This window comes from Salmo salar, chromosome 10, assembly GCF_965601325.2.
Source record: "Salmo salar chromosome 10, fSalSal1, whole genome shotgun sequence".
In the NCBI taxonomy this organism is placed as follows: domain Eukaryota; kingdom Metazoa; phylum Chordata; class Actinopteri; order Salmoniformes; family Salmonidae; genus Salmo; species Salmo salar.
Genome location: NC_138300.1, coordinates 10,149,028 through 10,175,753, shown reverse-complemented (window position 1 = coordinate 10,175,753; position 26,726 = coordinate 10,149,028). Strand labels below are relative to the sequence as shown.

At 43.2% G+C, this 26,726-nt stretch overlaps 1 protein-coding gene across 4 annotated transcripts in view; it reads right to left on the bottom strand.

Moving 5' to 3' along the window:
- camsap2a (calmodulin regulated spectrin-associated protein family, member 2a) overlaps nt 1–26,726 on the bottom strand; it is an 87,309-nt gene that overhangs the window by 56,510 nt on the left and 4,073 nt on the right. For all 4 annotated transcript variants that reach the window (XM_082956691.1, XM_082956692.1, XM_082956693.1 and 1 more), the window contains exon 2: nt 19,481–19,740. In XM_082956691.1, coding sequence (XP_082812817.1) covers nt 19,481–19,740 — 260 coding nt within the window. The remainder of the gene's footprint in view (nt 1–19,480; nt 19,741–26,726) is intronic.

Sequence of the window (26,726 nt, the reverse complement as noted above, 5' to 3'; positions counted from 1 at the left end):
GTAAATACAGCTTCACTAAGGTGTAGGGGTCTGGGTTGGCTGACCAAAGTGTAAATTAGGAATTGCTAGCTAGTTAGCTGTGTGCATGTGCTAGTAGCATCCATTGTGCAGGTAGTTGAGACCAAGAAGTAGTTGTTTCCCTTACTCTGTGAGGGCTATGGTTTTTGTGGAGCGATATTTGTAATGCAGGTTTGTGAGTGTGAAATGTTGTTGTGCAGAGGGTCCCAGGTTCGTGCCCAGTGAGGGAGAGGGATGGAACTTACTCTGTTACTTAGTTAAACATTCACAGTGACTTTAAACAACCAAACTACAGCTATAATCACAGACCACCTAGGAAAAGAAGGGTCTTCCTAACTTATCAAACCTTTTCAAAATACAAAAAATACTTTCCTTCCCATATCAGCAAAACTGTTAGGAATTGTTACAGTAGAGCTGCTATTCCATTGGTATTCTTTGCAAACACAGCAAACCAAAAAGGCCTGATAGAGAGCAGAAATACTTCTGGACTCAGCCTCAGCAACATCTCACATGTCGGTAGAGCTTAGCATCCATCCTTTCATCCCTAGACAGAATTGTCAAGCTCTGCCCCATTGTCTTTCCCACTGCTAACCCTCCTTCAACATGGCATGGGGAATGCTGAGTTACAATTCAAATAAAGTAAGCTTTTTAAAAATATTTTGAGTGCAGACCTACTGTATCTTTGGTGTATCTAATTGTAGCTTGTCCATATTAGAATTGAGTCTGTCCTATGGACACCGTAGAACTGGTTTTACGCACAAAGTAGAAAACCCTTTGGGAGAGTCCAATGGTTTTGAAATAATACAAAGAGATATTGTGACAATAGAAATAATGTACTAGTAATGTATGTCCAAAAGCAGAACACGTTGCTCAAATGTAGCAATGACCTTGATCTACAGCTGTTGGTCATCAAGTCATATGATATGACTTGTAGGCTATAATGCACGTCGTTACAGTAACATGCTAGATTTAGACCGGACATGAGTGTGTTTGTGTGGTGCGTTTGTGTATGTGTGTGTGTACCATAAGTGTGTGAGTGGCAGGAAATGTACAATATGTGTGTACCATGAGTGTGTATGAGCACCAGAGTACAGTTGAAATCGTAAGTTTACATACACCTTAACCAAATACATTGAAACTCAGTTTTTCACAATTCCTGACATTTAATCCAATTAAAAATTCCCTGTCTTACTTCAGCTGGATCACCACTTTATTTTAAGAATGTGAAATGTCAGAATAATAGTAGAGAGAATTATTTATTTCAGCTTTTATTTATTTCATTACATTCCCAGTGGGTTAGAAGTTTACATACACTCAATTATTATTTGGTAGCATTGCCTTTAAATTGTTTAACTTGGGTCAAACATTTCAGCTAGCCTTCCACAAGCTTCCCACAATAAGTTGGGTGAATCTTGGCCCATTCCTCCTGACAGAGCTGGTGTAACTGAATCAGGTTTCTAGGCCTCCTTGCTCGCAAACGCTTTTTCAGTTCTGCCCACAAATATTCTATAAGATGAGGTCAGGGCTTTGTGATTGCCGCTCCAATACCTTGACTTTGTTGTCCTTTAGCCATTTTGCCACAACTTTGGAAGTATGCTTGGGGTCATTGTCCATTTGGAAAACCCATTTGCGACCAAGCTTTAACTTCCTGACTGATGTCTAGAGATGTTTCTTAAATATATCCACATAATTTTCCTGCCTCATGATGCCATCTATTTTGTGAAGTGCACCAGTCCCTCCTGCAGCAAAGTACCCCCACAACATGATGCTGCCACCCCCACACTTCACGGTTGGGATTGTGTTCTTCGGCTTGCAAGCCTCCCCCTTTTTCCTCCAAACATAACTATGGTCATTATGGCCAAACAGTTCTATTTTTGTTTCATCAGACCAGAGGACATTTCTCCAAAAAGTACTTTCTTTGTGCCCATGTGCAGTTGCAAACTGTAGTTTGACTTTTTATGGCGGTTTTGGAGCAGTGGCTTCTTCCTTGCTGAGCGGCCTTTCAGGTTATGTCGGTTTAGGACTTGTTTGACTGTGGATATAGATACTTTGTACCTTTTTCCTCCAGCATCTTCACAAGGTCTTTTGCTGTTGTTCTGGAATTGTTGATTTGCACTTTTGGCACCGAAGTACGTTCATCCCTAGGAGACAGAACGCGTTTCCTTCCTGAGCGGTTTGACGGCTGTGTGGTCCCATGGTGTTTATACTTGCGTACTATTGTTTGTACAGATGAACGTGGTACCTTCAGGCATTTGGAAATTGCTCCGAAGGATGAACCAGACTTGTGGAGGTCCGTAATTGTTTTTCTGAGGTCTTGGCTGATTTCTTTTGATTTTCCCATGATGTCAAGCAAAGAGGCACTGAGTTTGAAGGTAGGCCTTGAAATACATCCACAGGTGCACCTCCAATTGACTCAAATTATGTCAATTAGCCTATCAGAAGCTTCTAAAGCCATGACATCATTTTCTGTAATTGTCCAAGCTATTTAAAGGCACAGTCAACTTAGTGTATGTAAACATCTGACCCACTGGAATTGTGATACAGTGAATTATAAGTGAAATAATCTGTCTGTAAACAATTGTTGGAAAAATGACTTGTGTCATGCACAAAGTAGATGTCCTAACCGACTTGCCAAAACTATAGTTTGTTAACAAGACATTTGTGGAGTGGTTGAAAAATGATTTTTTATGACTCGAACCTAAGTGTATGGAAACTTCCGACTTCAACTGTATGTGTGTATACCATAAGTGAGTAACACAGCATGTTGGTGTGTGGGTGGGAGGCAGCTGCAATTTGTAGCGAGTGTCTTCAGATGTGTGAGTCCATCACAGAATCAAAGAAAGGAGGGAGCGTCAGAATCAAAGAAAGGAGGGAGCGACAGAGCGAGAGAGCGAGAGAGAGGAGGGAGAGAGAGAGCTGCATTGCAGAGAACTTCTGTTTGCCAGACCAGCAGAACATATAGTCAAATCTGTTTAACGCGACATATCCCATTACATAAGAGATCACAGCATCACACAGCAGATAAAGACAACAGCTGCATCTAAAAATGTAACACCACCTCTCAGAAACAACGCAATGTCACTAACTACATTGTGATGAAGTATGGGTATAGTAGACAAAACACAAGTCGTATAAAGAAGATCTATTTGATGCAATAACTAGCTGACACAATACACAACCAAGTAAACTGGATTACCAATATATTTGGCTTTTTCTTATTCCTATGTTGTATAAAAAACTGTCCTTTGGGTAAAAATTTTGGAAAACTATCCCTTTAAAAACATTTTCACACTTACGGTGACGGATCCTTGCTATCAGCTCTCCACACAGCCAATCTTTAAATAGACTCTTACTTAAATAACAGATGCTGCTCAATCTCCTGAGTTGACATTTTAATGCTGCAGCCACACACCTTTGCAATCTATACATATTACAATGTCTCCACAGTACGCACCGGTAGACAACAATACAGATCAGTCTTTCGGACTGCTGTGGATTGATGTGTTTCCACTATTCAATCAGTAGAGATTGGGGATTTCCGCGGGACTACCATTTCAGAATTGCTTATTTGTTCTGAACAGCAACGTGTCCCAAGTGGAGCGAGTTGACACTTGATTTAGAAATCAGCAGGCCCCTGATCTACAGTGCTTCAAACACTGTAGAGGCTGATGAGTCAATCCTGGGCAGTGGGAACGGAATGCATAAACCCAGCAAACAGGGGACATTCTGAGGACATTCGGCAACGTTCCCATTAGGTCACTTGAGGGTTTTGGCGCGACGTTATCCCATTGATGTTCTGAGAACGTTCTAAGAATGTCATGTGATGGTCCAAAGAGAACGTTCTCTGGAGGACCTTTCTCTAGTTCCCTGCACGTTCCCAGGACGTCACTGAGGACCATGTCAGGAACGTTTTAGGACGTTCTCAGGACTTTCATTTTACTAGTCCTTAGGACGTTGCGTGATGGTCTCAAGGGAACGTTCTATGGGAGACCATTTTATAGTTCCCCGTTTGTCCCGGGTGACATTTTTTTAACAGTCTTGAGGCGTTGTGTCTTGGTCCCCTGAACTTTCTTGTGACGTTGTGTCATGGTCCCCTAAAGGTTTTGTCTAGTTGCCGGTATATCCCGGGGATGTCGCCGAGGATGTTTTTAGCACGTTCTTGGGACGTTGTGTCATGGTCCCCTGGAAGTTTTGTCTATTTCCCGGTTTGCCCATGGGACATCCCTGAGGAAGTTTTTAGGACGTTCTTGAGACACTGTGTCATGGCACCTTAAACATTCTTGGGATGTTGTGTCATGGTCCCATGGAGGTTTTTGTCACGTGATGGTTCCAGGTGTCCCAAACTCTTATACAGTGCCTTCATAAAGTATTTACACCCCTTTACTTTTTCAAAATGTTGTCGTGTTACAAGGTGGGATTAAAATGGATTTAATTGCCATTTTTTAACAACGATCTACACATAATACTCTGTAATGTCAAAGTAGAAGAAAAATTCTAAAATTTGTAAAAAGAAAGAAAGAATAATAAAACACTAATATATATGTAATATACATGTTTGAATCACCTTTGGCAGCGATTACAGCTGTGAGTGCTTCTGGTAAGTCTCTAAGAGCTTTGCACACCTTTGCACAACAATATTTGCAAATTATTCTTTTTTAAATTCTTCAAGCTCTGTCAAGTTGGTTGTTGATCATTGCTCGACAGCCATTTTCAATTCTTGCCATAGATTTCCAAGCTGATTTAAGTCAAAACTGTACTAGGCCACTCAGGAACATTCAATGTCATCTTGGTAAGCTACACCAGTGTATATTTGGCCCTGTGTTTTAGGTTATTGTCCTGCTGAAAGGTGAATTTGTCTCCCAGTGTCTGTTGGAAAGCAGACTGAACCAGGTTTTCCTCTAAGATTTTGCCTATGCTTAGCTCTATTCCATTTATTTTTATCCTAAGAAACAATACCGAAACAAATTTCACACGTATAACAACAGATTAAATAAATTAAGTAAAGTATGATGGGGGGAAAGGGGGAGAATGGGTGAGTTGGTGAGTGTGGGAAAGCGAATGATGCATCATTATGTAATCACCGATTGTGAATGAAGAACAGGGCCATTTTATTATATTGGTGTATTCTAATTATAATCTCAAAATGGTATGTACCCTGTATTAGTCCACCAAATCCAAGCAGTCTTATCAGTCTACTCTGGCCTACATGGAGTACACAGTGAGAGAGTGCAAATGTACAATGACAAGAAGACCAAGACGAATGAATGAACATGAATGAAAACAACTCAGATGGTGGAGAAGAAATTAATAATGAGGATTATTCTTCTGATTCTGAACCTACACCTGAGGCCTAAGCGCAAAAAAGCCAGAACGGTAAGCATTGAGCAGGGGCTCGAGCCACCACCAAATGAAACAGTGACAGGAGAGTGGAAGGGACGGCACCGTATGGATCCGATAGAACAAACCGGTGCTAATGCTACAAAATGTCATTACTGAGAGAGCAGGCCCTACATCTCAAGCAAAAAACAACATCAGGATCATCATCGTACTCACCAGCTTTTGTTGTTTATGTGACATGGACATCAGTGACTGTACTGTGGATGAGTCACACAGGGAGCAAGGAGATACTGCCTGTGATCTGTCTGTTGATGAGCTGGAAGCATTCATGTCAATCCTGTATGTCCGTAGAGCATTTGGTGGAAAGAGCATGTATATGGACAGCTTCTGGTCAGACATGTATGGGATACCTTTCTTTGGAGAACCCATGTCACGGGGTCACTTCAGAGAGATCATGCGTTACCGTTTTGATGACAAAGAAACGAGAATGCGACGCCTGGAAACAGACACATTTGCCATGTTATCCGACATTTGGAACACGTTTGTACAGAACAGCATTGCATGTTACAAACCAGGAGAGAACAGCACTGTTGATGAGCAATTGTTCCCAACATAACCTTGTTTCGGAAACAATTGGAGACCCGACAAGCTTGGAATTAAGTTTTGGTTAGCCGCTGACGTCGACACCAAGTACATGCTGAACGGCTTTCCATACTGTATCTGGGAAAAAATCCACATCGGGCAGCAGGTGAGCGAGTGTTGTAGAATGTGGTGATGAGGCTTGTGGAACCTTATGTTGGCAAGGTGAGAAATGTCACCATGGACAATTTCTTTACTTCACTGTCATTGGCGAACAAGTAGCTTGCAAATAAAACAAGCCTAGTCGACACCATGAACAAAGCGAGACGGGAGCACCCTCTGCACAAAATAAGGCACCTGCACAGCCGTTGTACTCCACAACGGTGCTGAAGAATGACAAGACAACACTCACACTACACCAATGCATGGCAAGAAAGAACGTTTCTGTCATGAGCACCATAGATCCGACAGTTGCCATCGATGGAGACACAATAAAGAGAAAAACGGATATTATTACCACTTCAAACAAACTGAGGTATGTAAATATTACGTAATACGCATTACAAGCTTATACAATTCGAATCAAATCAAATTTTATTGGTCACATACACATGTTTAGCAGATGTTATTGCGGGTGTAGTGAAATGCTTGTGCTTCAAGTTCCAACAGTGCAGCAATATCTAACAAGTAATATCTAACAATTTCACAACATATACCCAATACACACAAATCTAAGTAAAGGAATGGAATTAAGAATATATAAATATATGGACGAGCAATGTCAGAACGGCATAGACTAAGATACAGTTGAATAGTATAGAATACAGTATATACATATGAGATGTCGTGACGTGACTTTCATTAATGTGATGACTGTTATTTATCAAAACAACTAACTATGTTAAATTGTTACCCAATTAAATTAATAATGTAGGAATTTGGGGCACCACGGAAGAAGTTGTTTAACGAGTTACCATCTCCCGAATTAAACTCAAGAAGATATAAGTTATATATATATCGATAACAGTCACTTATTATTCATTACCTCATAGCAGTCTCATTCTGAACGTCGCAGACTTCTTGAATCCGCAAGAACCCCAGCCTTTTCTGATTATTCAGTTCTACACAAATTTATTTAATTATTTATTTACTAACTAACTAAATAATAACACAGAATACACATTATATGAGACAAAAATCCCTAGTGCACTCACAAGATATGATGGCTTATTACACCAAGAAGGGGGTGGGGAAAATAGAGAGATGGGGAGAAAGGGACATTTATCGTACATTTGGAAACTACACTCACAGTAACCATATACCTTACACATGAGCCGCCGCCGTTTGGGTAAGAAATGCAATGCATTTACTTGAAGATGTCTTTGTTTGTCATCTCTCTGTTGAAACCAATCGATCCTTCTATGGGGAACGGCTCAATGGGTTGTCCTGTCTCCAATGGAGTGTTTCTTCAGAACAGATCTTCAGATACACCAATATTTATAACTGATGGGATTTCCTTCCTTCCTACCTCGTGTCTTTAATCAAAGTTCTAGGACCACTTTTACGTGCCCAGCTGCAGACTGGCTATGTTAAGGTCTAGTCTTTATCTTCTTCACCTCGTGTGGCGATTCAAAGGTGTAACTATTTTCAGCAGTGTAGCCACAGCTAAACCTTTTCTGGTCTTAGAGTTTCAACCATTTGTAACGTTTAGCTCACGCTTCATGTCTGCTGGTCTGGTATGTTAATTCTTAGCGAGTCCTTTTAAGCACTCTGGTCGATAAAGGGCAGTTCCATCACACTGACACGCTCTTCAGACATCATTCGGGGTATGGCTTAGTTAATGTGCAAAGGACATGATCTCGTTAGAAAACTAAAATCACCTTAAAAATCTTAACAAAAATAGTTTCATTGTTCTTCATATTTCCTACACAACGTAAAGGATGTAAACTTGACATACAGTGTGAAAGCTCTTCATGTTACAGTATTTTCGTTATACAGTTATTAATGACATTACAAATGAAAAACAATATGACATGATTTTTTTTAGATCCCCACTGACCATTCCTAACATTCCTATCTTAGAGATATTGTTCCAATATTCACTTTTTGAATGTTAGAGTTTTTGGGCGGCCAACAGTCTCTCTATACAAAGGCATTCCTTTGGTTGATACTGAAGAGCAGGAGAGGGTTCTCTGCGGCATAATATTTACGATTGGCGTGAGGTGTCATAAAACTGTCCCAGCCCCCCCTCTCCTCTCCTGTGGGAGTGAGGGGGGTCTGGCTATCTGTCTCCATTTGCCAAGCTGATCTGAGGCCTTAAATCCTCGACCATGATAGTCATGAAAGATGAATAATGCAAGATATGTAAACATTATTAAAGTGACATTATTAAAGTGACTAGTGTTCCGTTTATTAAAGTGGCCAATGATTTCAAGGCTGTGTATATAGGCAGCAGTATCTCTGTGCTAGTGATGGCTATTTAACAGTCTGATGGCCTTCAGATAGAAGCTGTTTTTCAGTCTCTTGGTCCCAGCTTTGATGCACCTGTACTGACCTCACCTTCTGGATGATAGCAGGGTGAACAGGCAGTGGTTCGGGTGGTTGTTGTCCTTGATTATCTTTTTGGCCTTCCTGTGACATTGGGTGCTGTAGGTGTCCTGGAGGGCAGGTAGTTTGCCCCCGGTGATGCATTGTGCATACCGCACCACCCTCTGGAGAGGCCTGCAGTTGTGGGCGGTGCAGTTGCCGTACCAGGCATTGATACAGCCCGACAGGATGCTCTCAATTGTACATCTGTAAAAGTTTGTGAGGGTTTTAGGTGACAAGCCAAATTTCTTCAGCCTCCTGTTGCGCCTTCTTCACCACACTGTCTGTGTGGGTGAACCATTTCAGTTTGTCAGTGATGTGTACGCCGAGGAACTTGAAGCTTTCCACCTTCTCCACTGCTGTCCCGTCGATGTAGATAGGGGGGTGCTTCCTCTGCTGTTTCCTGAAGTCCACAATCATCTCATAAACTGGGACATGCTTAACACCCCAGCCACCCTACAATCTAAGCATGATGCCCTCAATCTCACACAAATGATCAATGAACCTACCAGGTACCACCCCGAAGCCGTAAACACGGGCACCCTCATAGATATCATCCTAACCAACTTGCCCTCTAAATACACCTCTGCTGTTTTCAACCAAGATCTCAGCGATCACTGCCTCATTGCCTGCATCCGTAATGGGTCAGCGGTCAAACGACCTCCACTCATCACTGTCAAACGCTCCCTGAAACACTTCAGCGAGCAGGCCTTTCTAATCGACCTGGCCCGGGTATCCTGGAAGGATATTGACCTCATCCCTTCAGTAGAGGATGCCTGGTTATTAAATAAGCATGCCCCGTTCAAGAAATTTAGAACCTGGAACAGATATAGCCCTTGTTTCTCCCCAGACCTGACTGCCCTTAACCAACACAAAAACATCCTATGGCGTTCTGCATTAGCATCGAACAGCCCCCGTGATATGCAACTTTCAGGGAAGTTAGAAACCAATATACACAGGCAGTTAGAAAAGCAAAGGCTAGCTTTTTCAAGGAGAAATGTACTTCCTGCAACACAAACTCAAAAAGGTTGTGGGACACTGTAAAGTCCCTGGAGAATAAGAGCACCTCCTCCTAGCTGCCCACTGCACTGAGGATAGGAAACTCTGTCACCACCGATAAATCTACTATACTTGAGAATTTCAATAAGCATTTTTCTACGGCTGGCCATGCTTTACAGCTGGCTACCCCTATCCCGGTCAACAGCACTGCACCCCCCCACAGCAACTCGCCCAAGCCTTCCCCATTTCTCCTTCTCCCCAATCCAGTCAGCTGATGTTCTGAAAGAGCTGCAAAATCTGGACCGCTACAAATCAGCCGGGCTAGACAATCTGAACCATTTCTTTCTAAAATTATCTGCCGAAATTATTGCAACCCCCATTACTAGCCTGTTCAACCTCTCTTTCGTGTTGTCTGAGATTCCCAAAGATTGGAAAGCAGCTGTGGTCATCCCCCTCTTTAAAGGGGGGGACACTCTTGACCCAAACTGCTACAGACCTATATCTATCCTACCCTACCTTTCTAAGGTCTTCGAAAGCCAAGTCAACAAACAGATTACCGCCGATTTCGAATCCCACCGCACCTTCTCCGCTATGCAATCTGGTTTCAAAGCTGGTCATGGGTGCACCTCAGCCACGCTCAAGGTCCTAAATGATATCTTAACCGCCATCGATAAGAAACAATACTGTGCAGCCGTATTCATTGACCTGGCCAAGGCTTTTGACTCTGTCAATCACCACATCCTCATCGACAGACTCAATAGCCTTGGTTTCTCAAATGATTGCCTCACCTGGTTCACCAACTACTTCTCTGATAGAGTTCAGTGTGTCAAATCGGAGGGCCTGTTGTCCGGGCCTCTGGCAGTCTCTATGGGGGTGCCACAGGGTTCAATTCTTGGGCCGACTCTTTTCTCTGTATACATCAATGATGTCGCTCTTGCTGCTGGTGAGTCTCTGATCCACCTCTACGCAGACGACACCATTCTGTATACTTCTGGCCCTTCCTTGGACACTGTGTTAACTACCCTCCAGACGAGCTTCAATGCCATACAACTCTCCTTCCGTGGCCTCCAACTGCTCTTAAATACAAGTAAAACTAAATGCATGCTCTTCAACCGATCGCTGCCTGCACCTGCCCGCCCGTCGAGCATCACTACTCTGGACGGTTCTGACTTAGAATATGTAGACAACTACAAATACCTAGGTGTCTGGTTAGACTGTAAGCTCTCCTTCCAGACTCACATCAAACATCTCCAATCCAAAGTTAAATCTAGAGTTGGCTTCCTATTTCGCAACAAAGTATCTTTCACTTATGCAGCCAAACATACCCTCGTAAAACTGACCATCCCACCGATCCTCGACTTCGGCGACGTCATTTACAAAATAGCCTCCAATACCCTACTCAATAAACTGGATGCAGTCTATCACAGTGCCATCCGTTTTGTCACCAAAGCCCTATATACTACCCACCACCGCGACCTGTACGCTCTCGTTGGCTGGCCCTCGCTTCATACTCGTCACAAACCCACTGGCTCCAGGTCATCTACAAGACCCTGCTAGGTAAAGTTCCTCCTTATCTCAGCTCACTGGTCACCATAGCAGCACCCACTCGTAGCACACTCCAGCAGGTATATTTATCTGGTCACCCCCAAAGCCAATTCCTCTCCTTCCAGTTCTCTGCTGCCAATGACTGGAACGAACTACAAAAATCTCTAAAACTGGAAACACTTATCTCCCACACTAGCTTTAAGCACCAGCTGTCAGAGCAGCTCAGAGATTAATGCACCTGTACATAGCCCATCTATAATTTAGGCCAAACAACTACCTCTTCCCCTACTGTATTTATTTATTTTGCTCCTTTGCACCCCATTATTTCTATTTCTACTTTGCACTTTCTTCCACTGCAAATCTACCATTCCAGTGTTTTACTTGCTATATTGTATTTACTTCGCCACCATGGCCTTTTTTGCCTTTACCTCCCTTATCTCACCTCATTTGCTCACTTTGTATATAGACTTATTTTTCTACTATATTATTGACTGTAGGTTTGTTTTACTCCATGTGTAACTCTGTGTTATCGTATGTGTCAAACTGCTTTGCTTTATCTTGGCCAGGTCGCAATTGTAAATGAGAACTTGTTCTCAACTTGCCTACCTGGTTAAATAAAGGTGAAATAAAATAAAAAATAAAATCTCCTTTGTTTTGTTGACTTTGAGTGAGAGGTTATTTTCCTGGCATCACACTCCCAGAGCCCTTACCTCCTCCCTGTAGGCTGTCTCGTCATTGTTGGTGATCAAGCCCACTACTGTTGTGTTGTCTGCAAACTTGATGATTGAGTTGGAAGCGTGCTTGGCCACGCAGTCATGGGTGAACAGTGAGTACAGGGGGTGCTGAGCACGCACCCTTGTGGGGCCCCAGTGTTGAGGATCAGCAAATTGGGGGTGTTGTTTCCTACCTTCACCACCTGGGGGCAGCCCGTCAGGAAGTCCAGGTCCCAATTGCACAGGGCGAGGTTCAGACCCAGGGCCTGGGGCATTAATGAAGAGCTTGGAGGGTACTATGGTGTTGAATGCTGAGCAGCATTCTTACACAGGTATTCCTCTTATCCAGATGGGATAGGGCAGTGTGCAGTGTGATGGCGATTGCATCGTCTGTGGATCTATTGGGGCGGTAAGCAAATTGAAGTGGGTCTAGGGTGGCAGGTAAGGTGGAAGAGATATGATCCTTGACTAGTCTCTCAAAACACCTCATGATGACAGAAGTGAGTGCTACAGGGCGATAGTATAACTATGATCTTCTGTATAACACGTGTTGTTTTTTCTATGAGAAAATAATCCTAATGTTCTCTACTTTATTCTGCTCCATAGGTTGGTGTGGATGTTTTGGATCAGATGACACGGCTTTACTCTGTGAAAGGAGGCACCTGCCGCTGGCCTGTTGCTTTGTTCTACAACGTGCTTGATTTGGCTGCAATCAAAGCAAACATGTTGTTCAAGAAATTCATGAACAACACCCTTTCCCATGAGAGACTTCATCATGAGTCTGGCATATGGGTTACGTGAGAGACATATTAGGGCCAAGGCAGCAGCAAAGATTCCACGCAAGCCTTTGCGCGAGCCAAATTGTGCACAGCTCCCAGGGAGGAGACAGTGCCAGGTGGCCAAATGCACAAAAAAACCAAGTGACTGATGTTGTGTATTCCTCAATGTCATCGGAAGAATCCCGGAACATGTTCCAGTCTGTGATAGCAAAACAGTCCTGTAGTTTAGCATCTGCTTCATCTGACCATTTTTTTCCCGACCGAGTCACTGGTGCTTCCTGCTTTAATTTTTGCTTGTAAGCAGGAATCAGGAGGATAGAGTTGCGGTCGGATTTACCAAATGTAGGGCGAGGGAGAGCTTTGTATGCGTCTCTGTGTCTGGAGTACAGGTGATCTCGAATTTTTTTCCCTCCGGTTGCACATTTAACATGTTGATAGAGATTTGGTAGAACTGATTTAAGTTTCCCTGCATTAAAGTCTCCGGCCACTAGGAGCGCCCCCTCTGGGTGAGTGGTTTCATGTTTGCTTATTTCCTTATACAGCTGATTGAGTGCGGTCTTAGTGCCAGCATCTGTTTGTGGTGGTAAATAAACAGCCACGAAAAGTATAGCTGAGAACTCTCTAGGCAAGTAGTGTGGCCTGCAATTTATCACAATATAGTCTACTTCAGGCGAGCAAAATCTAGAGACTTCCTTAGATTTCGTGCACCAGCTGTTGTTTACAAATATGCACAGACCGCCCCCCCCTCGTCTTACCGGAGTGTGCTGTTCTATCCTGCCGGTGCAGCGTATATCCCGCTAGCTGAATATCCATGTCGTCATTCAGCCAAGATTCCGTGAAACATTGGATATTACAGTTTTTGATGTTCCGTTGGTAGGATATTCGTGATCGTACCTCGTCTAGTTTATTGTCCAATGATTGCACGTTGGCGAGTAGTATTGACGGTAACGGCAGCTTTCCCACTCGCCTTCTGCGGGTCCGGACGAGGCATCCGGTTCTTCGTCCTCTGCGTCGCTTCCTTTTGCGAATAATTGGGATGTCTGCCCTGTGGGGTGTTTGGAGAATATTGTGTGAGTCCTGCTTGTTGTTGTTGTTGAAAAAACCTTTGTCTAATTTGAGGTGAGTGATCGCTGTCCTGATATTCAGAAGCTCTTTTTTGCCGTAAGATACCGCTGCAGAAACATTATGTACAAAATAATTTACATATATCGCAACAACAAAAAAACACATAATAGCACAATTGGTTAGGAGACCGTAAACCGGCGGCCATCTCCTCCGGTGCCATCTTGTTGCGCCAGATTGAATAATGTATTTTGTTGGAACCCCATACTGTGTCAATGTGGACACACCTAATGGTAATCATGACCGGGATTCTTTCATTGTGGAAGGACTTGATGGTGTAATGGAATTGGATAGCACTGGCCCTTATCCCCAGGCTTCCGGCTCACCTATAACATCTTCACCATTACCCTCCCTTCAACCTCTTCCTGTTACCATGTTACCCAGACAGACTGGGAGAGGTGTCTCTGTGCTCACTGGACAAATGGAAAAACAATGGACACACACCAACCATAATTTGACAATGCAGGAGAATGCCATTCGCAGTGAAAGTGTGGAGGCTCATCAGAAAGATGTGCAGCTGAGGTTGGCTCACCTCCCCTGTCAAATGGTGGAAAACCAACAACAAACTGTTCAGAGACAGAAATATTTACAAGATTCTCTGAAGCAGGATGTTCAAAGGAAAATGCAAAGTTTCAAAACACTCATAGAAACTAACCATCATCTAGTCATAACTTACCTTGAGGAGGAACAAGAAAAGAGAGCAGAGGAGTCAGCCTCTGTTGTGAAGGGAGTGTGTTCTTATCTGAAAGAAGTTATGTAGGACATGAAGAACTCTCTCACAGGGGAACTACGATTTTTGATTGAACAGACTCAAAAGGAGACCTTATAATTAGATGGAAAATGCACAGGCCACAGATCTTCAACAGGAGGAGCTGCACCAGGAGATAATGCGGTGCTTTTCCCTTGTGGACAAATCATCTGCACCTCCCTCTGGGTTTACCACTGCCACTGGCTCTGCCATTAAGGGAATAGGAACAGGTAGCACTACAAACCCCCCTTTGAAGATACTGTTAAACAGAACTCCCATTTCCCCAAGACCCCTTTCCACTGTTATGCCTCCTCTGGAGAGCTCTCTCTCTATCAAACTACTTTTACCCACTTTTGGCAGCCCAGAAGAGGATGTTGATCCACTGTTTTTCCTATCTAAATGTAATGATTTCCTTTCTATCCGGCCCCTTACTGACTTGGAGATTCTTGACACCCTCCTTAGTGTTCTCCATGGTACAGCAAGAGACTGGTGGGAGATAGCCCGTGAACATGTGTCAACCTGGGACGAGTTAAAAAAAATATTTCTCTCAGCCTTCCTCTCAGAGGACTATGATGATGAACTGGCGGAACGGGTTTGTAACAGAGTCCAGGGTGAAGCAGAGCCAATACGGGACTTTGCCTTCTCCTATCGAGTTCTATGTAGGAAATGGAAGACTGACATTACTGAGCAGGAGATGGTCAAACTTATTCTTAAGAACATGGTTCCCCGCCTTGCCAGTCAACTTCGGGAGCGTGTGCAGAATGTGGATGATCTGGTGCATCTTGGGACTCAGTTTGAGAAGGACTGGAAGCACCACCTCCAAACTCAAAACCTTGTTCCCTCATCCCGGTATCCCAATAACTCTCCTGGGGCTAAAACGTCTCAGCCATTTGTGCCCAAGATCCAAGACAAAAGTCCAGTGATGTGCTGGAGGTGTAAAGTACAACATCCTCCAGGTTCTTGCCCCCTCTATGGCCAGCGTCAGGATTCAGGAAAAGGTCAGAAGACTGACAGTCTAGAAAGGCGTGGTGGCTTGCATACAATTGGGTTGGCCTTAATGCCCACCATGAAGCCTTCAGACAGCACAACTAGCTGTCATATTCCTATTCCGCAACAACTATTGGTTCCTCTGATTGTTAGGAACTGGAGAGGGTAGGCCATAATCAACACAGGAGCAACGTACACCCTGATGCAAGAGCCCCTGTGGCAAAACATGACATTACCTCATGAGGAGCTTAGAACCTGGGAGGAAGGACCATTGTACTTGGCCAATGGAGAACCTACCACTCCCTTGGGCTGGATTGATATGACAATAAAGCTGCACGATGAGATTATTAACCTTCCTGTGGCTATACTTGCAGATCCGAGCCTTGCATTTGCTGTAGTCCTTAGACTTCATGTTCTTCAGTGGACTGACCATCTCGATGTCCGAACCATCCTATCGGCTGAGTTTTGACTATTCCCGGAATCATCCATTTCAATCTGGAAATGCACTGATTTCAGGGTGGAGCCTGCTACCTTATTCAGAATCCTGGCTAGGTCAAGACAAAGACAATGACAAAGAAAATACAAAGAAAAGACAAAAACAAGTTCCACCAGTGAAGCCAGAGAACCCCGCTATCACCCTGATTACAGCCGTACCCCACCCCTTCTATTCGAGAGCAAAAGCAAACCTGATGCTGATTTCTACATCAAACAAGCAGTGGAACAGGCATGTCTGTCGGAGGACAAGAGGTGGCAGCTCTCCCAGATGTTGGAGATGAACAGTGAGGTCTGTACTCTTACACCCGGCCGTACAACTGTCTTCAAACACAAAATCTATACCATGAAGTCCCAATTAAACAGCATCCCTACAGGCTGTCCCCCACCAAACTGTCAAATCTCAATGAACAGCTCAAAAGCATGTTGGAGAATGGAGTTATGGAACCTTCTTTTATTCAGATGGGCTTCTCCGGTTGTCCTGATTCCAAAGAAAAATGGTGGATATCGATTCTGTGTAGACTACAGGAAGCCGAATGCATTAACAGAAAGCGATGCCTACCCTCTACCGAACATCAATGACATACTGGAATCTCTGGCAGGGGCATCCATCTTCTGTAATTTGGATCTGAACAGCGGATATTGGCAGGTGGCAATGGACAAGACTGCCTTTGTTACCCCTGACAAGACTGCCTTTGTTACCCCTGCTGGTTTGTACTCCTTCAAAGTCATGCCTTTTGGCTTGAAGAATGCTCCAGCAATCTTCCCAAGGTTGATGGAGACTGTCCTGGGAGATCTGAGGGGAAGAAATTGTCTTGTGTATCTGGATGACATCATAATCTACTCCTCTGTCGTGGATCATTTGCAAGACATACAGTCCGTCTTCAACAGACTAAAGGCTGCAGGTATGACCCTGAACTTGAAGAAGTGTAATTTCTGTTTGCCAGAACTCAAGTTTCTTGGTCATGTGGTTAATGCTGAAGGTATCCATGCAGATCCAGCCAAAGTTGCAGCAGTGCAGGCATTCCCAATTCCCACATCCCTCAAGGCTGTTCAGCGCTTCCTGGGTATGGCTGGATGGTACCACAGGTTTGTGCCTGACTTTTCAAATGTTGCCGAAACAGTTTTTTTGATTTGGCACAGAAATACCTTATTTACATAAGTATTTATACCCTTTGCTATGAGACTCGAAATTGAGCTCAGGTGCACCCTGTCACAATTGATCATCCTTGAGATTTTTCTACAACTTGATTGGAGTCCAACTGTGGTAAAATCAATTGGTTGGACATGATTTGGAAAAGGCACACATCTGTCTATATTAGGTCCCACAGTTGACAGTGCATGTTTGAGCAAAAACCAAGCCATGAGGTCGAAGGAATTGTCCGTAGAGCTCCAAGACAGGACTGTGTCAAGGTACAGACCTGGGGAAGAGTACCAAAAAATGTCTGCACCATTGAAGGTCCACCAAGACTCTTCCTAGAGCTGGCCGCCCGGACAAACTGAGCAATCAGGGGAGAAAGACCTTGGTCAGGGAGGTGACCAAGAACCCGATGGTCACTCTGACAGAGCTCTAGCGTTTCTCTGTGAAGATGGGAGAACCTTCCAGAAGCACAACCATCTCTGCAGCACTCCACCAATCAGGCCTTTATGATAGAGTGGCCAGACGGAAGCCACTCCTCAGTAAAAGGCACATGACAGCCCGCTTGAAGTTTGCCAAAATGTACCTAAAGACTCTCAGACCATGACAAACAACTTTCTCTGGTCTGATGAAACCAGATTGATCTATTTTGCCTGGAACAAAGCGTCACGTCTGGAGGAAACCTAGCACCGTCCCTACAGTGAAGCATGGTGGTGGCAGCATCATGCTGTGGGGATGTTTTCAGCGGCAGGGAGTGGGAGACTAGTCAGGATCGAGGCAAAGATGAACAAAGCAAAGTACAGAGAACCATGATGTAAACCCGCAACAGAGCACTCAGGACCTCAGACTGGGGCGAAGGTTCACCTTCCAACAGGACCACAATACTAAGCACACAGCCAAGACAACGCAGGAGTGGCTTGAGGACAAGTCTCTTTTGAGTGACCCAGCCAAAGCCCGGACTTGAACCCGATTGAACATCTCTGGAGAGACCTGAAAATAGCTGTGCAGCGACACTACTCATCCAACCTGACAGAGCTTGAGAGGATCTGCAGAGAAAAATGGGACAAACTCCCGAAATACAGGTGTGCCAAGCTTGTAAAGTCATACCGAAGAAGACTCAAGGCTGTAATCGCTGCCAAAGGTGCTTCAACAAAGTACTGACTAAAGGGTCTGAATACTTACGTAAATGTCAGTTTATTTTTTTTATTTGCAAGCATTCCTAAAAACCTGTTTTTGCTTAGTCAGTATGGGGTGTTGTGCGTAGATTGATGAGGGGAAAAAAATATTTTAATCTATTTTAGAATAAGCCTGTAACCTAACAAAATGTGGAAAAAGTCAAGGGCTCTGAATACTTTCCAAAGGTACACTACTTTTGACCTGAACCTTAGAGAGAGAACTGAGGCAGAAAGTGGGAGAAAGACAACAAAAGATAAAACAGGGGAATAGAGAGAAAGAGCAGTAGAGAGAATATGGGTAGATGGACAAAAAGGCAGCCACAGGACAGGGAGAAAAACACTGACAGTCAGACAGTTAGAATTCCATATAGACTCTGGGGAGGACCGTAAAAATAGTGGGTCTGGATTAGAAATGATTAGGGGGATGCCCACATTCCCATTCTAATGCTTATGATGGTGTACTGATTCGTTGTGGAAGGGAACCCCTGTCAATTAAACCCTGTAGATTGAGACAACACACTGAGAAAACAGAGGCTATAGAGATGTACAAAGAGACAAAAGGGAGAATGGAAGATAGAAAAAGACACGCACGCACGCGTGCACACACACACACTTTTGTTTTCCTTACATGCTGACCCCACCGCGTACGTGCGCCATCGCGCATGTTGATTTTTGTCCACCCACACACGATCAGGACACGCAGGTTGAAATATCAAAATGAACTCTGAACCAAATATATTAATTTGGGGACAGGTCGAAAAGTATTAAACATTTATGGCAATTTAGCTAGCTAGCTAGCTTGCTGTTGCTAGCTAATTTGTCCTGGGATATAAACATTGGGTTGTTATTTTACCACCACCGACTGGACTGTGGACATCAGTTCCTCTTTCAATCACCCACATGGGTACATGCTCCTAAAATTCAATGAGGAGATGGGAGAGGCGTGACTTGCAGACGGTTGATGACACGAGTGAGCAGTGTGGGCACAACGCGGGCGATGTGGTCAGCATGTTAGGGTGCTTTTTAGTCATTCAGTTCCTCTTATGTTTGTTGTGTTGTAAATATTTTTATTTATTTTTTCCTATAAAAGCACATTGTGTTGCATTCCATGTCTGAAATGTGCTGTATAAATAAAGCTTGATTTGATTTGATCTGATGTGAAAGAAATCCACAGTAGCTGAACCCACAACCAAAACAAAGATGGCCACCTAGCCCCCACTATCCCCCACCCCCAAACCCTCAATCAAACCCCTCTTTCTTACCATCTGTATGGGCCTCTTGCGGAGCTCACGCTCTGTGACCAGCCTCTCCTGGTCTGTGATGTAGAGGCCCTTCTGAGCCAGGGCCTGGATGACATCATCGTGGCCAACCAGGGGCTTGGCGGCGTCATTCTTCAGGATGAGGCTCCCGGCTCTACAGTAGAGATCAGCAGACAGCAGCAGGTTGGCCACTGGAGGCTTCAGGTGCTCCTGATCATACTGGTCTGTGTAGAAGGGCTCCTTCAGGTCGGCCGGCACACTGTCTGCATAGGAGAGAGAGGGAGAAAGGTTCAAAACGATGAATATGAATACGCAGTTTGTACCAAAGTCCATTTTAATTCATTAACACTTAACAGTATGTGAGAGAGAAAGTAAGGAACGATAGAGGGGAGGAGCTTCAGTTTAAAAGCATGCAGGCCTAAACACAGTGGAAGGTCAGCCTACACCACCTCATATTACCTCATACTGTATTTTTGTCACATTTCTGATATGATGAGAATCAATCAATTAGTGAATCTAGAAGATCAGTACATTTGAAAGGGTTATTTGAAGGTTTGATATTTCACACATGACTGATGGTAACTCAGTGTTTAACTGTGGCAAGTCTACTTCATTCTTTCCTCATCCAAAGACATGGGCGTGATCTCCATAGGATGGAGCGCACGGTGCGTTACCATGGAAACTACAGTAGGAGAGGAACCTGATTGATTCATGTGCACTCCATATCTCTCTAGCTCCCAGGGAGCTTCCCTCAGTCTGCTTTATCAAAGAGAGAGAGACGGATAACATATGAGAGTGTGTGCGCGTTTGTGGGGGTGGGCGCACACGAGCTGACAGATACGAGTGGGCCTGATTTCAATAATTCAGCTCCTTATTGTCAGACTCTTACAGGGTGTTGAGAAAATGGGGAAGGTATAAAAACCAGAGAGACTGAGATTGCTCAAACAGCTACGAAAATAACCAGATTTTCACACCGCTCAAGTGGCTGCACATTAGAACAAACAAAGTGTGGTTAAAAGGAGATTGACCCCAAATCTGTAATGCTACATGGGGTAACACTCCCACACACACAGACACATGCACACACACACAAACCGATCTCCGGATATGCAACACACCCATATCAGAAGGAGCAGATGGGTGTTCGTTTTGATGAGGGTGTGTAAAGGCATGGTGACAGAGGCTTTCGCAGCTTCACACTCCTCATCCCACCCTCACACCACTCAGCGAATCATTTCACACAGGCCAAGTCAGCAGCTCATAACAGAAACACACTATCTGATCAAAGACAAGGTCACCAAAGGGTCCTAGAGGTAGAAGTTTCTATTAACCGCAGATCTAGGATCAGATTACCCTATCAATAATCCTCACCTAAACCATTATGTGGATGAAGAATACATCTGAACTGGTATCAGTGGTTACATTTGGGGCAACTTTGACCTACGCCTTGAGGAGAACGGAACTGAACAAAGGACCAATTGGAGGGGTGGGCGTGGCTCCCACAGAGGTGAGGACAGGGCCATGTTCAGTACAATTTTTTTTTTGGAACGTTGCAGATAGAAATGCTATGAATAGAGCCAACGTAATTCCTTATTCTAGATGTCAGAGGCATTTTGGTTGCTCTAGATAGCATATATATATATATCTGAACACAAAACATTGCGTCCTGCTGAGCACACCCCAGGTTAGGTTTGGGGACGGGGCTAGAGCCCTTCGAGAGGATTACACCATAATTCCCACCTTGATCAAAGACTCTACATTGACAAGGGATAGCCTACTCCTCTCTCACTGGGCCTGCCCTTCAAAGAAGACCCAGATAAGATAGTAAACAGTAGCATTCACAAAGAGGCAAAGAAAAACACCAAAAGGAAATCCATACCTGTCAATAGGTCAATTTAAGCAAGTCTGAATAAAGTATCAAGTCACTGAGTCCCAAATCTAACAGGTTAAGTCTGAGTCAAGTCCTCAGGTCTCTCTCCTCTCTTACCTCGGTTGGTACAATGCAATTAGTGAGGAGAACTGCATTATTATGCTCCACACAGGTTACCATTGCAATCAACACCAAAATCTGAGAGAGAAAAAATCCTATTCCAAACTCCAGATTAATTTCTGTATGTGTGTGTGTGTGTTCGTGTGTGTGTGTGTGTGTGTGTCTGTGTGTGTGTGTTAATGTGTTTAATTGCTTATGTGCCTGAAAGTATTCTGAGCCTTGAGCAGTGTTCCCTGGGATCTGAAGACCAGCTCTGCCTCTCTACCTCTGGGAACGAAAGAGACAGTATTTATGGAATCATCCCATTTCATTCAGACCTAATTAAAAATACATGGAGGATCTGGTTAGAAGCTCATGTACTGTATTTTCTAATATTAGAGCAGCAAAACATAATCTGCTCACTGGCAACTGCAGTAGAATATTCTGTCTGCGGCTTGAATCAAATTGCATCACTCTTGGTCAGAACATTTGGGGAAACTAGTTAAAAGGATGTGCCACTAAAAATACATAATAAGGTTGTATATTGAGTGGCACATCCCTTTATGAGGATATGGTTGACTGTTCTTTTATGCTAGATGTAGATCTTTAGATGTTGATCTATATGAATACCAGCTAGACAATATTATCAGTTTGGTTAGTTAAAGGCCAGGTGCAGTCCAAAACTAATTTTATATATACACATACACACACTACATGACATTTAAGTATGTGGACACCTGCTCTTCGAACATCTCATTCCAAAATCATGGGGATTAATATGGAGTTGGTCCCCCCTTTGCTGTGATAACACCCTCCACTCTTCTGGAAAGGCATTCCACTATATGTTGGAACATTGCCACGGTGACTTGCTTCCTTTCAGCCACAAGAGCATTAGTGAGGGCGGGCACTGATGTTGGGTGATTAGGCCCAGCTCGCAGTCGGCGTTCCAATTCACCCCAAAGGTGTTTGATGAGGTTGAGGTCAGGGCTCTGTGCAGGCCAGTCAAGTTCTTCCACACCGATCACGACAAACCATTTCTTATGGACCTCGCCTTGTGCACGGGGGCATTGTCATACTGAAACAGGAAAAGGCTTTCCCCAAACTGTTGCCACAAAGTTGGAAGCACAGAATCGTCTAGAATGTCATTGTATGCTGTCGCGTTAAGATTTACCTTCACTGGAACTAAGGGGACTAGCCCAAACCATGAAAAAAAGCCCCAGACCATTATTCCTCCTCCACCAAACTTTACAGTTGGCACTATGCATTAGGGCAGGTAGCGTTCTCCTAGCATACGCCAAACCTAGATTCATCTGTCGGATTGCCAGATTGTGAAGCGTGATTCATCACTCCAGAGAACCCGTTTCCACTGCTCAAGTGTCCAATGGTGGTGAGTTTTACACCACTCCAGCCAACGCTTGGCATTGCGCATGGGAATCTTAGGCTTGTGTGTGGCTGCTTGGTCATGGAAAGTCATTTCATGAAGCTCCCGACAAAAAATTATTGTGCTGATTTTGCTTTATTGTGCTGATTTTGCTTCCAGAGTCAGTTTGTAACTCGGTAGTGAGTGTTGCAACTGAGGAAAGAGGATTTTTACGCGCTACATGCTTCAGCACTCGGCAGTCCCGTTCTGTGAGCTTGTGTGGTTTACCACTTCATGGCTGAGCCGTTGTTGCTCCTAGACGTTTCCACTTCACAATAACAGCACTTACAGTTGATCGGGGCAGCTCTTTCAGGGCAGAAATTTGACGAACTGACTTGTTGGAAAGGTGGCATCCTATGCAGTGCCACATTGAAAGTCACTGAGCTCTTCAGTAAGCTCTTCCACTGCCAATGTTGGAGATTGGATGGCTGTGTGCTCGATTTTATATACAGTTGAAGTCGGAAGTTTACATACACCTTAGCCAAATACATTGAAACTCAGTTTTTCACAATTCCTGACATTTAATCCAATTAAAAATTCCCTGTTTCAGGTCAGTTAGGATCACCACTTTATTTTAAGAATGTGAAATGTCAGAATAATAGTAGAGAGAATTATTTATTTCAGATTTTATTTCTTTCATCACATTCCCTGTGGGTTAGAAGTTTACATACACTCAATTAGTATTTGGTAGCATTGCCTTTAAATTGTTTAACTTGGTTCAAACGTTTCGGGTAGCCTTCCACAAGCTTTCCACAATAAGTTGGGTGAATTTTGGCCCATTCCTCCTGACAGAGCTGGTGTAACTGAGTCAGGTTTGTAGGCCTCCTTGCTCGCACAAGCTTTTTCAGTTCTGCCCACAAATTGTGTATAGGATTGAGGTCAGGGCTTTGTTATGGCCACTCCAATACCTTGACTTTGTTGTCCTTAAGCCATTTTGCCACAACTTTGGAAGTATGCTTGGGGACATTGTGCATTTGGAATTCACATTTGTGACCAAGCTTTAACTTCCTGACTGATGTCTTGAGATGTTGCTTCAATATATCCACATAATTTTCCTCCCTCATGATGCCATCTATTTTGTTTAGTGCACCAGTCCTTCCTGCAGCAAAGTACCCCCACAACATGATGCTGCCACCCCCGTGCTTCATGGTTGGGATGGAGTTCTTCGGCTTGCAAGACTCCCCCTTTTTCCTCCAAACATAACGATGGTCATTATGGCCAAACAGTTCTATTTTTGTTTCATCAGACCAGAGGACATTTCTCCAAAAAATACGATCTTTCTCCCCATATGCAGTCACAAACCATAGTCTGGCTTTTTTATGGCGGTTTTGGAGCAGTGGCTTCTTCCTTGCTGAGCGGCCTTTCAGCTTATGTCGATATAGGACTCGTTGGACTGTGGATATTGATATTTTTGTACCTGTTTCCTCCAGCATCTTCATAAAGTCCTTTGCTGTTGTTCTGGGATTGATTTGCACTTTTCGCACCGAAGTACGTTCATCTCTAGGAGACAGAACGCGTCTCCTTCCTGAGTGTTATGACGGCTGCGTGTTCCCATGGTGTTTATACTTGCGTTCTATTGTTTGTACAGATGAACATGGTACCTTTAGGCATTTGGAAATTGCTCCCAAGGATGAACCAGACTTGTGGAGGTCTATCATTTTTCTTCTGAGGTCTTGGCTGATTTCTTTTGATTTTCCCATGATGTCAAGCAAAGAGGCACTGAGTTTGAAGGTAGGCCTTGAAATACATCTACAGGTACACCTCCAATTGACTCAAATGATGTCAATTAGCCTATCAGAAGCTTCTAAAGCCATTGCATCATTTTCTGGAATTTTCCAAGCTGTTTAAAGGCACAGTCAACTTAGTGTATGTAAACTTCTGACCCACTGGAATTGTGATACAGTGAATTATAAGTGAAATAATCTTCTGTAAACAATTGTTGGGAAAATTACCTGTGTCATGCACAAAGTAGATGTCCTAACCGACTTGCCAAAACTATAGTTTGTTAACAAAAAATGTGTGGAGTTGTTGAAAAACGAGTTTTAATGACTCCAACCTAAGTGTATGTAAACTTCCGACTTCAACTGTACCTGTCAGCAACAGGTGTGGCTGACATTGCTGAATCCACTAATTTGAAGGGGTCCCACATACTTTTGTATATATAGTGTATATTTCCACACTGTGGTTGGAATAATACTGTGAAATTGTGAAAATTATGATAATGCCCTTTTAGTGTTAGAGCTGTTTGAAATCCACCTGTTTTGGTGGGAGGGAGTTTTGGCCTGCCTGTTGACATCACCAGGCATTAAATTAGTTAATAGACCAATAAGAAAGAGAGTTCCAAACATCTCTGCCAATAAGAGCTGGTTTTCCCTTCCCCACTCAGACCACTCCCAGACAGTCGTAGCAAAATTCTTGCTATAGAAATTACTCTTTGCTAAGAAGCTATTTTAGTCTATTTTTCATCATTTTAATTGAAAACAATCACAGTAAGGTACTTAATTGTTACCCAGAAATGGTTTGCTATTGAGATAAAAAAAAAAAAAAAAATGTCTGCATTGGACCTTTAAAGGAATACAAAACAGATGTCTTGTTGAGGTTCAGTGCTAGTTTCAAAGCACATTGGTTTTAGAAGGGCTTATACTCCACGCAAGTCTCCCAAAAGCAGACATCTGGATGTATTTGTTCCAGATTTCATGACTATTCTAAAGATCTAATTTAACTGTACTATATATAAGAATATGAACATCTATATAGTGTGTAAATAGTATTTTTGTTGTCACTTGGTATCTTTCCTATTCATAACTATTATTTTATTTTTGCTTTTGAGTGTAATGTAATATCTTAATGTTGTTCTTGTCTATTACTTTCTGTACTTTTTCATGTATTTGTACATTTTATGTGGACCCCAGGAAGAGTAGCTGCTGCATGTGCAGTAGCTAATGGGGATCCTAAAAAACTAAACCTTAAAGCTTTACATGCAACCTAGCAAGGCTCAAGCCACGCCCACCTGAGAATACAGCTCAGTTCAGCTTTCATTTGGCCTAGAAGTGGATAATCCATGTGTCAACTACTTGTCACTTCACTGATTGCTTTCAAATAGAAACAGACAATATTCATACAATTAATTGTGCAAACCACCTTTTCCCTTGGACTTTACTATCGGGGAAAAGTGTGACACGATGTCTCAAAAGGATGGGGATATAATTGGAAATCGTAGACATGGGACTAAAAGGTTTTGACCCACGTGTTTATCAAAGTTGATTTAACGATGGGGATTAAATGCACTGACACGGCAACTACGTGAAAAGAGAGAAGAGAAAACGGTCTAGTAAGTGTTCCCCTTCGTTGGATAGAACATTTTGTTGTTTGATTAGATTACAATGTAAACAGTCACCACTCAGAAAAGAAAGCCAACACGAAAAAATCCACATATCTAAACCAATTGAACACTTTTTTTTAAATCTTTCTCCTATTCTCAAATAAATATGCATTGGTTAATTCTAAAGTGATATATGTTTATGTTCACAACAGGTGGGTACTATTTTGGTACAAAACAAATTCTATTGGGTTTGGTACCTTAGAAAGAGCTGATTAGAGAGTAATTTAATGCAAATGAATTAATTCTGCCTATATATGCGACTTTACTTGACACCCAGCGTCATAACACACTATGACACGGTCATAACCTGACATAATATGGTCATAACACTGTCATGAGAAAATTTTAAATGAATTAGACCCAAACTTATTAAATGGAGACTAGACTAAAAAAGGTTTACTTGTAAAATGAGAAATGTATTTGTAGATGTTGTGACATATATTGTGTTATTTTATGGCTGGTTATGACACCTACATGA